General features: G+C 36.1%; 1 protein-coding gene across 5 annotated transcripts in view; it reads left to right on the top strand.

Moving 5' to 3' along the window:
* The window catches only part of LOC126251434 (uncharacterized), a 191,323-nt gene that overhangs the window by 63,689 nt on the left and 114,590 nt on the right, over nt 1-13,044 (top strand). For all 5 annotated transcript variants that reach the window (XR_007545734.1, XR_007545735.1, XM_049951858.1 and 2 more), the window contains one exon: nt 10,239-10,401. Coding sequence is in view for 3 of the 5 variants with exons in the window: in XM_049951858.1 (XP_049807815.1) it covers nt 10,239-10,401 (163 nt within the window). In the remaining 2 variants the exon portion in view is untranslated. The remainder of the gene's footprint in view (nt 1-10,238; nt 10,402-13,044) is intronic.

Raw genomic sequence — 13,044 nt, forward strand, 5'->3', positions numbered from 1 at the left:
GCAGTTTTCCGGCAGACACCTGAGTGGGAATCAATGGTAATGCCATAGCTGGACAGTAACCTAGCTGTGAACATCACTACAGTGGAGACTGAGCAAGAAACATTTCTTTCAGTACCAGTATCTCCAAATTCAATTTATACAACATTACTCCTGTTTTTATCCCATTCCCACATTGCATCCCTGCGTAAGAAATCTGCTAACTGTTGATTTTAGGTCTAATATTCTTCATTCAGCTGCCTGCAGCTTGCAGAAATTTCAAATTAAATAATTCTTCTTGAGATTGTGAACACAATATTCATTAGATATATACTGTGAATTTATTGTTAAAGTTCATCTCCAAAGTGAGCCACATACAGGGGTTGAACAAAAATACGGAAACATCGCAAATGCTTGCTTCAACACAAATGTAGATGTTGTTGTTGTTGTGGTCTTCAGTCCTGAGACTGGTTTGATGCAGCTCTCCATGCTACTCTATCCTGTGCAAGCTTCTTCTTCTCCTAGTACCTACTGCAACCTACATCCTTCTGAATCTGCTTAGTGTATTCATCTCTTGGTCTCCCTCTACGATTTTTACCCTCCACGCTGCCCTCCAATGCTAAATTTGTGATCCCTTGATGCCTCAAAACATGTCCTACCAACCGATCCCTTCTTCTAGTCAAGTTGTGCCACAAACTTCTCTCCAATCCTATTCAATACCTCCTCATTAGTTACGTGATCTACCCACCTTATCTTCAGCATTCTTCTGTAGCACCACATTTCGAAAGCTTCTATTCTCTTCTTGTCCAAACTGGTTATCGTCCATGTTTCACTTCCACACATGGCTACACTCCATACAAATACTTTCAGAAACGACTTCCTGACACTTAAATCTATACTCGATGTTAACAAATTTCTCTTCTTCAGAAACGATTTCCTTGCCATTGCCAGTCTACATTTTATATCCTCTCTACTTCGACCATCATCAGTTATTTTACTCCCTAAGTAGCAAAACTCCTTTACTACTTTAAGTGTCTCATTTCCTAATCTAATCCCCTCAGCATCACCCGATTTAATTTGACTACATTCCATTATCCTTGTTTTGCTTTTGTTGATGTTCATCTTATATCCTCCTTTGAAGACACTGTCCATTCCGTTCAGCTGCTCTTACAGGTCCTTTGATCCCTCTGACAGAATTACAATGTCATCGGCGAACCTCAAAGTTTTTACTTCTTCTCCATGAATTTTAATACCTACTCCGAATTTTTCTTTTGTTTCCTTTACTGCTTGCTCAATATACAGATTGAATAACATCGGGGAGAGGCTACAACCCTGTCTCACTCCTTTCCCAACCACTGCTTCCCTTTCATGCCCCTCGACTCTTTTAACTGCCATCTGGTTTCTGTACAAATTGTAAATAGCCTTTCACTCCTTGTATTTTACCCCTGCCACCTTCAGAATTTGAAAGAGAGTATTCCAGTTAACGTTGTCAAAAGCTTTCTCTAAGTCTACAAATGCTAGAAACGTAGATTTGCCTTTTCTTAATCTTTCTTCTAAGATAAGTCGTAAGGTTATTATTGCCTCACGTGTTCCAACATTTCTACGGAATCCAAACTGATCTTCCCCGAGGTCCGCTTATACCAGTTTTTCCATTCGTCTGTAATGAATTCGCGTTAGTATTTTGCAGCTGTGACTTATTAAACTGATAGTTCGGTAATTTTCACATCTGTCAACACCTGCTTTCTTTGGGATTGGAATTATTATATTCTTCTTGAAGTCTGTGGGTATTTTGCCTGTCTCATACATCTTGCTCACCAGATGGTACAGTTTTGTCATGACTGGCTCTCCCAAGGCCATCAGTAGTTCTAATGGAATGTTGTCTACTCCCGGGGCCTTGTTTCGACTCAGGTCTTTCAGTGCTCTGTCAAACTCTTCACGCAGTATCTTATCTGCCATTTCATCTTCATCTACATCCTCTTCCATTTCCATAATATTGTCCTCAAGTACATCGCCCTTGTATAAACCCTCTATATACTCCTTCCACCTTTCTGCCTTCCCTTCTTTGCTTAGAACTGGGTTGCCATCTGAGCTCTTGATATTCATACAAGTGGTTCTCTTCTCTCCAAAGGTCTCTCTAATTTTCCTGTAGGCAGTATCTATCTTACCCCTAGTGAGACAAGCCTCTACATCCTTACATTTGTCCTCTAGCCATCCCTGCTTAGCCATTTTGCACTTCCTGTCGATCTCATTTTTGAGACGTTGGTATTCCTTTTTGCCTGCTTCATTTACTGCATTTTTATATTTTCTCCTTTCATCAATTAAATTCAATATTTCTTCGGTTACCCAAGGATTTCTATTAGCCCTCGTCTTTTTACCTACTTGATCCTCTGCTGCCTTCACTACTTCATCCCTCAGAGCTACCCATTCTTCTTCTACTGTATTTCTTTCCCCCATTCCTGTCAATTGTTCTCTTATGCTCTCCCTGAAACTCTCTACAACCTCTGGTTCTTTCAGTTTATCCAGGTCCCATCTCCTTAAATTCCCACCTTTTTGCAGTTTCTACAGTTTCAATCTGCAGTTCATAACCAATAGATTGTGGTCAGAATCCACATCTGCCCCTGGAAATGTCTTACAATTTAAAACCTGGTTCCTAAATCTCTGTCTTACCATTATATAATCTATCTGATACCTTTTAGTATCTCCAGGATTCTTCCAGGTATACAACCTTCTTTTATGATTCTTGAACCAAGTGTTAGCTATGATTAAGTTAGCTCTGTGCAAAATTCTACAAGGCGACTTCCTCTTTCATTTCTTCCCCCCAGTCCATATTCACCTACTATGTTTCCTTCTCTCCCTTTTCCTACTGACGAATTCCAGTCACCCATGACTATTAAATTTTCGTCTCCCTTCGTAGATACTAGTGGAAAAACATCATCCACTAAGTCAAATTGCAGACAAAAGTTTTTGTTGAGTGATCATGACAGATGCTCATAGGTGACAATTGTGATGAAAAATAAGAGGATGACAGCTGCAGAACTGAAAGCTGCAATTGCTAGCCCGCTCAGCACCAAAATGGAACTGCATAATGAGTTAGAATTCCAAACCATTCGTCAGTGATGCAATTGCTTGTAACAGAAAAACTTAGTGCTGAAGCCATAAAACCTGGACTGTAAAACAATTGAAGAAAGTCATGTGGTCAGATGAGTCCTTTTTCAGATTGTTTCCAAGTTCTGGTCACTTTAGGTCCCAAGAGTGAAAACTGGTGGGGCTTCAGTCATGATTTGGCCAGCCATATTGTGGTATTCTATGGATCCTCTGGTTATTCTGCAAAGTTACATTACTAACAATGATTATGTGGCGATTTTGGTTGATTAGCTTCATCCCATGGTACTATGTAGCTGACATTGCCCAGGATTAGTTTTGTGATCAAGAGGATGAATTGTTGCTATTCCTCTCGCTACAGCAGTCACCAGATTTCAAAATTATTTAGTGTGTCCGGTCTACTTCAGAGATCTATGTTAGACAGTATTATTATCTGAAAGACCAAAGCATCCATTCGATTTGCTACCCATTACTTACTTAGCGTCCAAAAATTAAGCAGGACAAAAAAAATGAGAACATACTTCTAGAGAAGGGTGTCAAAGTGTGTAGGGGGCCAAGTTAAAGCTAAATAACAAAAAAAATGCTGCTTGGAACTGTCCAAAAGATGAAATTACGGAAGTTCTGGCACAGATAAATCTTATTTAAGGAAAAACTCATCCACAGCAACAGAACAGTTAATTGGAATTATGGTTACTCCTAGTTACCAAATATTTCTATCAGCAATTTGACATTTTCTGTGTGAGGTAATCACCTTTATTGCATTCAATGCCATTCTTGGTATAGAGCTTTCAAGAGATGTTGATGAGCCATGGTAGGTGCTGAAGGGCCATAGTTTGTCCCTCCCATGCATTTCTGAGGTGCTGTACAGGATTCAAATATGGAAAACTTACTGGCAATTCATATACATAGAGTTATCAAGAGTTTCTCAAGAGCAGACGGTGAATTTTTTACTAGTTGTGCCTCAGGAACATACCATTTGGAGTCTGAGATTAAACATCTGAAGTACATGTTCCATAGAACAGTTACTGGGCTTACGGTGCTCTCCAAGAAACACTTAGATGCCCAACAGTCATGAAATAATCTGCATATTGCACTCCACTGTATGAGGCATCATGTAGTAAAATGGGTAGAGACTTGAGCAAACAAGGCTTGAGTAAGAACAGTCGTGGCCTCAGGATCATTGGACTTTTATAACATTACTTGTCAGAGTGCAAGCAGCTCCTCCATTCAGCCCAGCCTTTATAGGTCTTGAATGTTGTGGAGGGCATCAAAAATGTATTAAAAATGAAGATTTGGAAAATTAGTGGTTGCAAAGCACATCCCCACTAATAATGTATTATTATGTTTGATGAAAGGAAAAATCTTTAATGTATCAACTTACTGGGTCTTTTTATCACCAAAAGAGTCATAGATGTTAGAACATGCAAGAGTAACTTTAATTAGGACAGCATCTGTAACTTTAATGATGCCATAGAAGGTGATATTTAAAGATGAGGCAACAGAGAAATTTGACCAGTTGTTTACATTCCAGTTGGAGTGGTGGTATCACTGGCACCCTTCCATTGCAGACGTTGACACAATGTCTGCCAGTATGACATCAGGTTAACAAACTTGAAGTGTATTTGCAGTTGCGAATATGGACAACCATCAGCTATATAATGGAAGGACGACAATGAAAATTTATGCCAGACCAGGACTCAAACCCAGATTTCCGCTTATCGCAAGTAGACACCTTACCATTTGGCTATCTAAGCATGACTCATGCCAGCCCCAAACTTCCATATGTCATCAACCGTGTGTGTCTACAACCTATACTTGTACATCCATTACATATATTCTCATACAGAGGAGACATTTTACTTCAGAGTCGCTTGCTTGGTGTTGGCGATGTTGCGGTGCCTATGTTATTCCGAATTATGATGCAATTTTCATTCAGATCTGCATGCATGTTCGAAGGAACATTGCATTGTAATTCAGAATAACAAAGTTTCTGCAATATTGTATCACATCAGGTTAACAGTGTCAAAGGTATTATTTATAATGAAAAGGCCATCATGGCAGCAGTTGCTCCCATATCTACATCACTACTCTGCAGTTCACAGTTAATTGCTTGGCAGAGGGTTCACAGAACCACTTTCAGACTGTTTCTTGACCATTCCAATCTCAAATAGGACATCGGAAAATTGAACACCTGAATCTTTCCATGCGAGCATAGATTTCCGGTGTTTTATTACAATGGTCATTGCTCCTTATTTAGGTGGACGTCAAGAAAATATTTTTGTATTCAGAGGAAAAAATTGGTGATTCAGATTTTGTGAAAAGATCTCACTGCAATGAAAAATGCCTATGTTATTGAAAGCAAGGGAAAAAGAATTTGGGGTCAGGTGAAAGACATGGTGTTAGAGAAGAAATCAGGATTTTCATGTGACTAATATTTGAGTATGATTCTGGAATTCGTATCTCAGCTGTTAGTCAATTGTCAATTTTGAATCCTGTCGTACAACTCATGCTGAACTAGCAGTTAATCTGCATTTTTATATAAGTATCTTTTTGGCTTTCCTATAGTCTTTGTTTTGTCAGCTGGTTAATAGGTACTCCTTTTCTATCTCAAATATTTTAAATATTAGTTTATTAGTTTCAGTTTCAACATTATTTCTTTGTTTCTATAGGAAACAGTTGATAACATATTCTGAATTGCAGGCACAATCATGCACCGATAAAGAAATTTAGAAAAATCTGTTTCTAAATGTGAAGGACAGTGGTTTTACAAAAACATAAAAGTTCAGTTAGGTTTGGTGGTCCAGGTGAACAAATCTCGTGTGAAGAAAGATAAATGTGTAATTGTAGAACGATGTATTCTGAGCATTTGATTTCTGTAACAATTCTGTGTTGGCTGTGTGCATAATCATTTAATCTCTGTTATTGGTAACCCACTACAACATTTGTTTGTGTGATGTAAGCTGTATAAAGCATATAACAATTTGTTATCCTGTCTGCATGTGCTAATAATAATGTTAATCACTAATGCGACTGACGTTGTCAAGTTTACTTCCAGTTTAATGCACACTTTACTCTGTTATGAGACAAAGGAATGGACACACTGTAGTTTTTTGTAAATTCACATTTCTATTCATTACAGTTCTTGTCTTGCGAACTTTGCATACAAGTAAAACATAAGTAGCCCAATCTTTAGTAGTCTACAAATAATCTAATTGTCAAACATCTCTCTAAGAACACTTGGTATTAAATATTTTAGCCTTTCCTGTATATCTGATCTTTTTCACAAAAACACTGTGTTATATATTTTCACAAATCCCTTGTGTAGAGCATGCAGATCAAATTACTGTTTGTATATAAGTAGTTCTATTGAAATGACAGTATTTTTATTACATGGTCATTTGTCTTTTGTAATTTTCTTTTTCTCGTCAAAACTGCAAATTTCAGGCTGAAGTTTCCGTAAGTATCATTCTAGCCTACTGGCAATTCTTGTTTAATTTTTGTTGCTGAAGGTAGTTGGCTTTACTACTGAGACTACAGTAAGCTGTTTTCCTCCTTATTTTATACCCTGGACCTTTTTTTGTAATTTGTAGACAGGGTTGCTTTTTAAAAAATAATCTGTTACATAAAAATACTGACTTATGGCTGACTTGAAATTGAAAGTGGTCTCATTAAAGAAAAAAAAATTGTTTATGTGAAGGATGTGTTATTGTTAATTTGTGTAGCAACCTAAATATAGAGCTTAGCATATAGATCTTTATTGCTGACGTTTTACAGACTAATGTTTGACATTTCCAACTAAACTACTTTATTTCAGTAAAGGCTTTTTCTTGGGAAGAAAAGCATGATGATACTATAAGCTAATGTCTTAATAAGTAATTGCATTATTTCTGTTTAGAAATGTATGAGAATGGTGTTTTTTTTTTTCCTTTAGATCGTCAACAGGAAGCATGATTACCGAACCTTCTTAGCATTGTTTTTCATTTTCTTTATTTTTGTACTGCTGAATTGATGACAGTGTACACAGTGCCTCCTTAATTATTAATATATTAGTATATAACATTTCATTTCATGAAACTAATAGTGGCAGCAGATGTATCAAATACATGTAACCACACTTTATTTCCTTTTAATAATAAGTTTTGTGTCATCCTCACTTTGTGCATCAGCTAATGAAGATGTTAAATGAAATGTGTTTTGTTTCCATTAGTCGGTATCTTGCTTATTAAGTTTCTACTGATGGGACTGGTATTTTGAAATAAAACAAGGACTAAAACTATGGAGTCTCTGCAAATAAATTGTCATTACAAGAAACCAGAGATAAGGCAATAATTTTGGCGCATCTGTGCATTTATTTTCCAAACATATCTCTCATTTCATTTTGTGTTATTGGATGCGTATAATGGGATGATATAAACTGGCACATTTAATGCTTGAGAAATAGTGTTACTAGATATTTGTCTTGTGGTGTTGCAGTTTTTCTTATGTCTTTGCTTGCTATGAAAAACCCAGTGAGTATTCTCAATTTTTCAGCTTTCGTCTTGCTCAATAATGGTTGAGCATGTCACTGATGAACCCAGACATTATGATCACCACCCAGCATGAGACTGAGTGATGCTTGATGGCATTATAGGCTTGTGAGGAATGTATGTAAGCAGAGATGAATGGGGATTAACTGTAGCTAAAAGGGGAAATGCACTGACATATGTGACTTCGATAAATGGCAGTGTGTTAAGGCCCAGCGCCTAACAATTCTGTCTTGGTTGTTTGTGTGATAATATTATGAGCTTCTGTGGAAAATGATTGTGTGGTGAAACCACAAGTAGGTGACAAGGTGTTGAACAGTCATCCCTCATCATAGAATGCGAAGGTCAGGGGCTTGCTTGCTCTGCAAAGCAGGATAGGCTGTGATGTGTAGTAGATCTAATGACTGAGTACAACAATGGTGCAGACGCAAGTGTTTTGGAGCACACATTGTTGAACATGTGATTCCTAACTAGACAGCCCACTATGTTTCATTGTTGACTCAACAAGTTTTCATTTCTATTACAGTGAACACTGAATTATTGAGATTAGACCACAGATCAATGGAAGTGTGTCACCTGGTCAGATGACTCATGTTTCTTGTTATGCCCGATCGATGGTTATATCTGGATACACCGTCATCCATATGAATGGTTTCTCAAAATGTGCACCACGTCAAGGACACAACTCATTAGAGAGCCACATTATGCTATGGAGGACATTAAACTAAGCTTCCGTTGAACTTGTGATAATAATCAAAGGCACTGTGATGACCAGTGGACCAAATGAACATTATTGTGGACCACCTGTGTCCCTTCTTGTTTGATTTCTTTTAACAGTAATGATATCGTCTAGCTGCATAACTTTCCATGTCAACAGACAGTCTTCATTTACATTTAGGCTACAGTATTCTGCAGTACACAATTAAGTGCTTGGCAGAGGGTTCACTGAACCACTTTGACTATTTCTCAACTTGTCCACTCTCGAATAACACATGGGAAAAATAAATGTTCTAATTTCTCTTATTTATTATGATGGTCATTTCACCGTATATAGGTGGAAGTGAGCAAAATATGTTCACCAGAATCACCTGCAGTTTGAGGAGAATGATAGTGAACTCATTTTAATATCTTAGTCACCAAGCAGTCAAACACATCTGGTATGTTACCAGGCACCAGCTCCGCTGACTTTTAGTCTGTGGGAAATGCCTGATTTGTGCTTAGACATATATTGCTATATGCTTCTGGAAACATATCAAGCACTTGTTGAATCCATAGCGCTCAAAATCTGCCCCCTGTTGCATTCTAAAAATGGACCAACACACTATTAAGCAGATGATCATAATGTTTTGTCCCATCAAAATACTGACATTTGCTTCTGTTGATTCCAAAATATATGTGATTGGTGGTTCCTTGTGCATAACCAATCATTTGTGATGTACTTATATTGTGGAATACATGCACAACAGGTGTCAAATACACTTGTACATGTCTTTCAGTAGATGCACACAACTTGATTAGGCTCATATACAATGACTTTCATGTATTATTTACAAGAACGCTGAAAACTCCTGTTTTCCATGGCCAGTGTATTGATTAATTCTGGAATTATGATAATATCCTTGTGTGTCCCACAGTGACTTCTACTTCGTACAGCAGCTTTAGAAAACAGCAATGTGTGTCCTTTGCCACTAAACAGTTATAAGGATAATTCCAAAAGAGACTGAACAACAGCCTGCAAACCATGTTCTTAAAGAATTGTAGCAGAAAATGCATCCTTTTTTTTTTTACTGCATGAAGCCCTATTTACTAAAACACATTTATTTTCTGTGTTTGTTTTTGTTGCCAGTGTACCCATGGGAAAATGTTGGTGTCAGTAACAACTATAATAAACATTTGCATGTGTAGTGTAGCAGTGTGTGAGAAAGTAGTGCTCAAGAAATTGTATGTCTATTGGAATTTCATGTCTTAAGTATAATACTGGACAGGTATTTAGTAGGAGATCAAATAATAATTTCTAAAATAAAATCTGATGTATAATAATATGCGCATTGTATGGGACATGTGAGCTATTGATATTCTATGCCCATGTCCAACAAATAAGAGACATAACTCAAAGGTTTATTAACATACAAAATTGCTGAGTAGCCTTCTAATGTACTAACTTACATAACAGACGTTGTTTCACAATATTTATAATATTTATCTCTCCTTAATATGGGACATTTGTAGTGTTTTTTTTTTTTTTTTAACAGTTTCCTCAAGTGTATTCTCATTTTGTTGCCATATGTCAAGAATTGTCTTACACGTTTGAGCATAATACTGTTTTCATTTTTTCTGTTTTATATTAATAATAGAATATTGATTGATCTCCACAGAAGTAAGAGGATAATAAAAGAAGTTCCTCTCTTGTTTTGTTTTTACATTTTTGTACATTTTGCAAAAACGTGTGTCTCATCTCTCTAGTAAAACTGTTTCAATGTGATCGTCATGCATTTTGTGTGGATTTTTCCTTTGGAAACTGCTATATGTTTCCTTGAATCTAGTTAGTTCTATCTTTTATTCACATTACTGTCAGAAATAAATGATTAAAATAAAATTAAAAGACACTGTAATTATTAATCTTCAATTCACCTCTAGGTTGCAACAAGAATAATGAAATTTTTAATCGACAATTTTGGAGTTAGCAATTTGTTTGGACGTGAAAACTATGAATTTTATGCACGTATCACAGGAAGGATTTTGAAGGTTGAAGATGACTGGATATTTAGTTTCCGTTACCCTCCAGATACACTAGCATCACGTAAGTATTAGAACACATACTATCTCAGTGGTTACTTTGAATTTCTTTGTAACTGTTAATGAGTAGTATACATAAAAGGACAGTCTGTTAAAAGTGTATTATATGTCTTACAATTTACTCTGCCCGTCACAGTAAGTTGAAACGTAATATATTTTCCACTTGTGATTTATATACCGCAAAGTGGAGTGACTTTAAACATTTTAAATTCAATTTTGTTAATTAAATAGGAACTTTTCAAGATATTGACATGAAACTTTTTGGGAAGTTGGAAGAGGTGTTGCTGAATATGATGAAGCACGGTACACATTTTTATCCACCATGCTTAGTTTATTTATTTATTTATTTATTTTTAATTTTTCACTGTTCAATTTTACCCCAAGGGTCGAGGTCACTTTGAACATGAAAACATTTGCCTATTCTGTGAGCGTCATGCCAATTACTATTAAATGTCACCCCTATCATATGAAACTGATGATATTTTGTATATAAATATAGTTTTGAAAGTAACTTATTTGAAAAATTTGAGTATTTTTTATGAGTTTTCTTGAATCACCTGAAACTGTTCGTATGATTACGGCTTAATTTTGCCAATAATGGGAATGGATGCTGAGCTACTTATGAAATAAGGAAATTATTTAAAAATAGATCTTTTCAAAACAGTCTGTATGACTTTAACAAAAGTAATGAAAAAAAAGTTATCACATTTTAAAGAAATACATCTGTAAACACTCTTCAAGAAAGGAAGTTGCCAGGAAAGAGTGTCCACTCTAGCAGATGTCATACACATCGAATTCAAACTCAAAAGGAAGCCTTCCCCTTCTACCTACTTTAGAATCAGGCATAATCCTACAAATGTCATCTTAGGCCACACAAGGAAAAGAAAACTTCATCTGATTCCACCTTGGAATGCCATTTCCTCAAAGGTGTAATTTCATCATCAGTGATAACATGTCCAACATAATATTTTACACTTTTCTTTGAAGGAAACTTTTCACTAAAACGTATTTTCCATCGAGCTGATGTGTCAAAGAATAGGGAAGGCACTGCTCAAAGCCACCCTTTTAAAGACAGTCCTTCACATTTTATATTTTTAGGTCACCAAAGAATAAATATAACATTTTATGCTTTCTGTAAATGTTCATTCAAGTGTTAACATTGCCCATAAAAACTCGTTTCAAATTCTAAACTCAAAAATGCTTCTAATAATAGGCAAATGTTTTTGCGATTGTGAATGAACTTACATTTCCAGAAAATTATTTTATTTTCTGGTGTTGGTATACAGCATTATTTCATATCAATTGTCATATCATCTGAAAGTATTGATTATTGGTGATATTTAACAACTCTGACCTTAGTTCCATATTTACACAGTAGAGTGCAGCATTTACATCAAAAAGATGCTAGATTTCTGATCAGAGTTACCTTGCCATTCAGTCACCCCGCTTTACAATAACTTAATGGCTGATTGCTATCTTCAGATGGTAATTAGAATAACCTAGTCTTGATAAATCTCAGAGTTACATATCATATTGTACTACAATTGTCATTCAGTACAGTGGAAATGTTTGTAATCAATATGTTTGGGAACAGTTGTGCAACATCTGATCCAGAACATCATTATGAAATATTATCAGTTGACCATTGAAATTAATTGCCAGATGTGATTAAAGTTACAGCATGAAGTATGTAGTATCCCATAACAAACTGGCCATTGTTATGTGGACTACTACTTGACGCCTTTATTCTAGATGTCTTTCTTTACAGTATACGGGAACTTAATGAATAGTAAGTTGTTTATATCATATTTAACTAGTAGTTTGCAGATTGCCATATAAGGTACCTGGAGTAATTCATTCAAGTGATTAGCTTTACCTCGTAAGAAACAAATCACCTCTAATGTGCCAGGTTTGTTTTATTGAAGTCACCACCACCACCACCACCACCACCACCACCACCACCACCACCTGCCTTTATAAGTTTAGGCTGTTGTCTGTTTTGAACTCACAATCACAATCATTCCCATGTTTTACAAGGTCTTCTAATCTCTCTCTCTTCCCATTTGGCTTGTAATTGAGGATCTTTTGGGAAATTCAGGGACTAGCAATTCCACGAAGTGGTGTCTCCAATTTTCAAGAAACTTCTGTATTTTTTCATTCTTGTTGAAAAGATTGAATTCTGTTCAAATATCTTCATTTCTAAACATTTCTCTTATTGTGCAGCCCTCTGTCTACCTTTCTTATTTAAGTATGACCTTCATTTTATGTTAATAGAACAAAACTAATGTTTTGCTGGTGATGCCAAGTATTGTAAACAACACTGCCAGAAGTTTCATCAGAAGAGCTGGTTAATGAAATTTTATTCTGGATTTGGTGAACAGCTCTCTACAGATGGACTCCCACTAAGTGTGAATGAATCATCATATTTTCATCTTAGGTGTTCATCACGAACCATAAAGCAAGACAAACTGAGAATGTGTAATTAAGTTGTCATACTGTTTGGGCGTGTATATTGCTAATGATTTAGAAATCGTAACTCTGCATCAAGTAGAGTTCACCAAAGAATAAATATAACATTTTATGCTTTCTGTAAATGTTCATTCAAGTGTTAACATTGCAGTACATCAGAGCATGGACCCTTAAGAGA

Source organism: Schistocerca nitens, chromosome 4, assembly GCF_023898315.1.
Source record: "Schistocerca nitens isolate TAMUIC-IGC-003100 chromosome 4, iqSchNite1.1, whole genome shotgun sequence".
NCBI classification, from domain to species: domain Eukaryota; kingdom Metazoa; phylum Arthropoda; class Insecta; order Orthoptera; family Acrididae; genus Schistocerca; species Schistocerca nitens.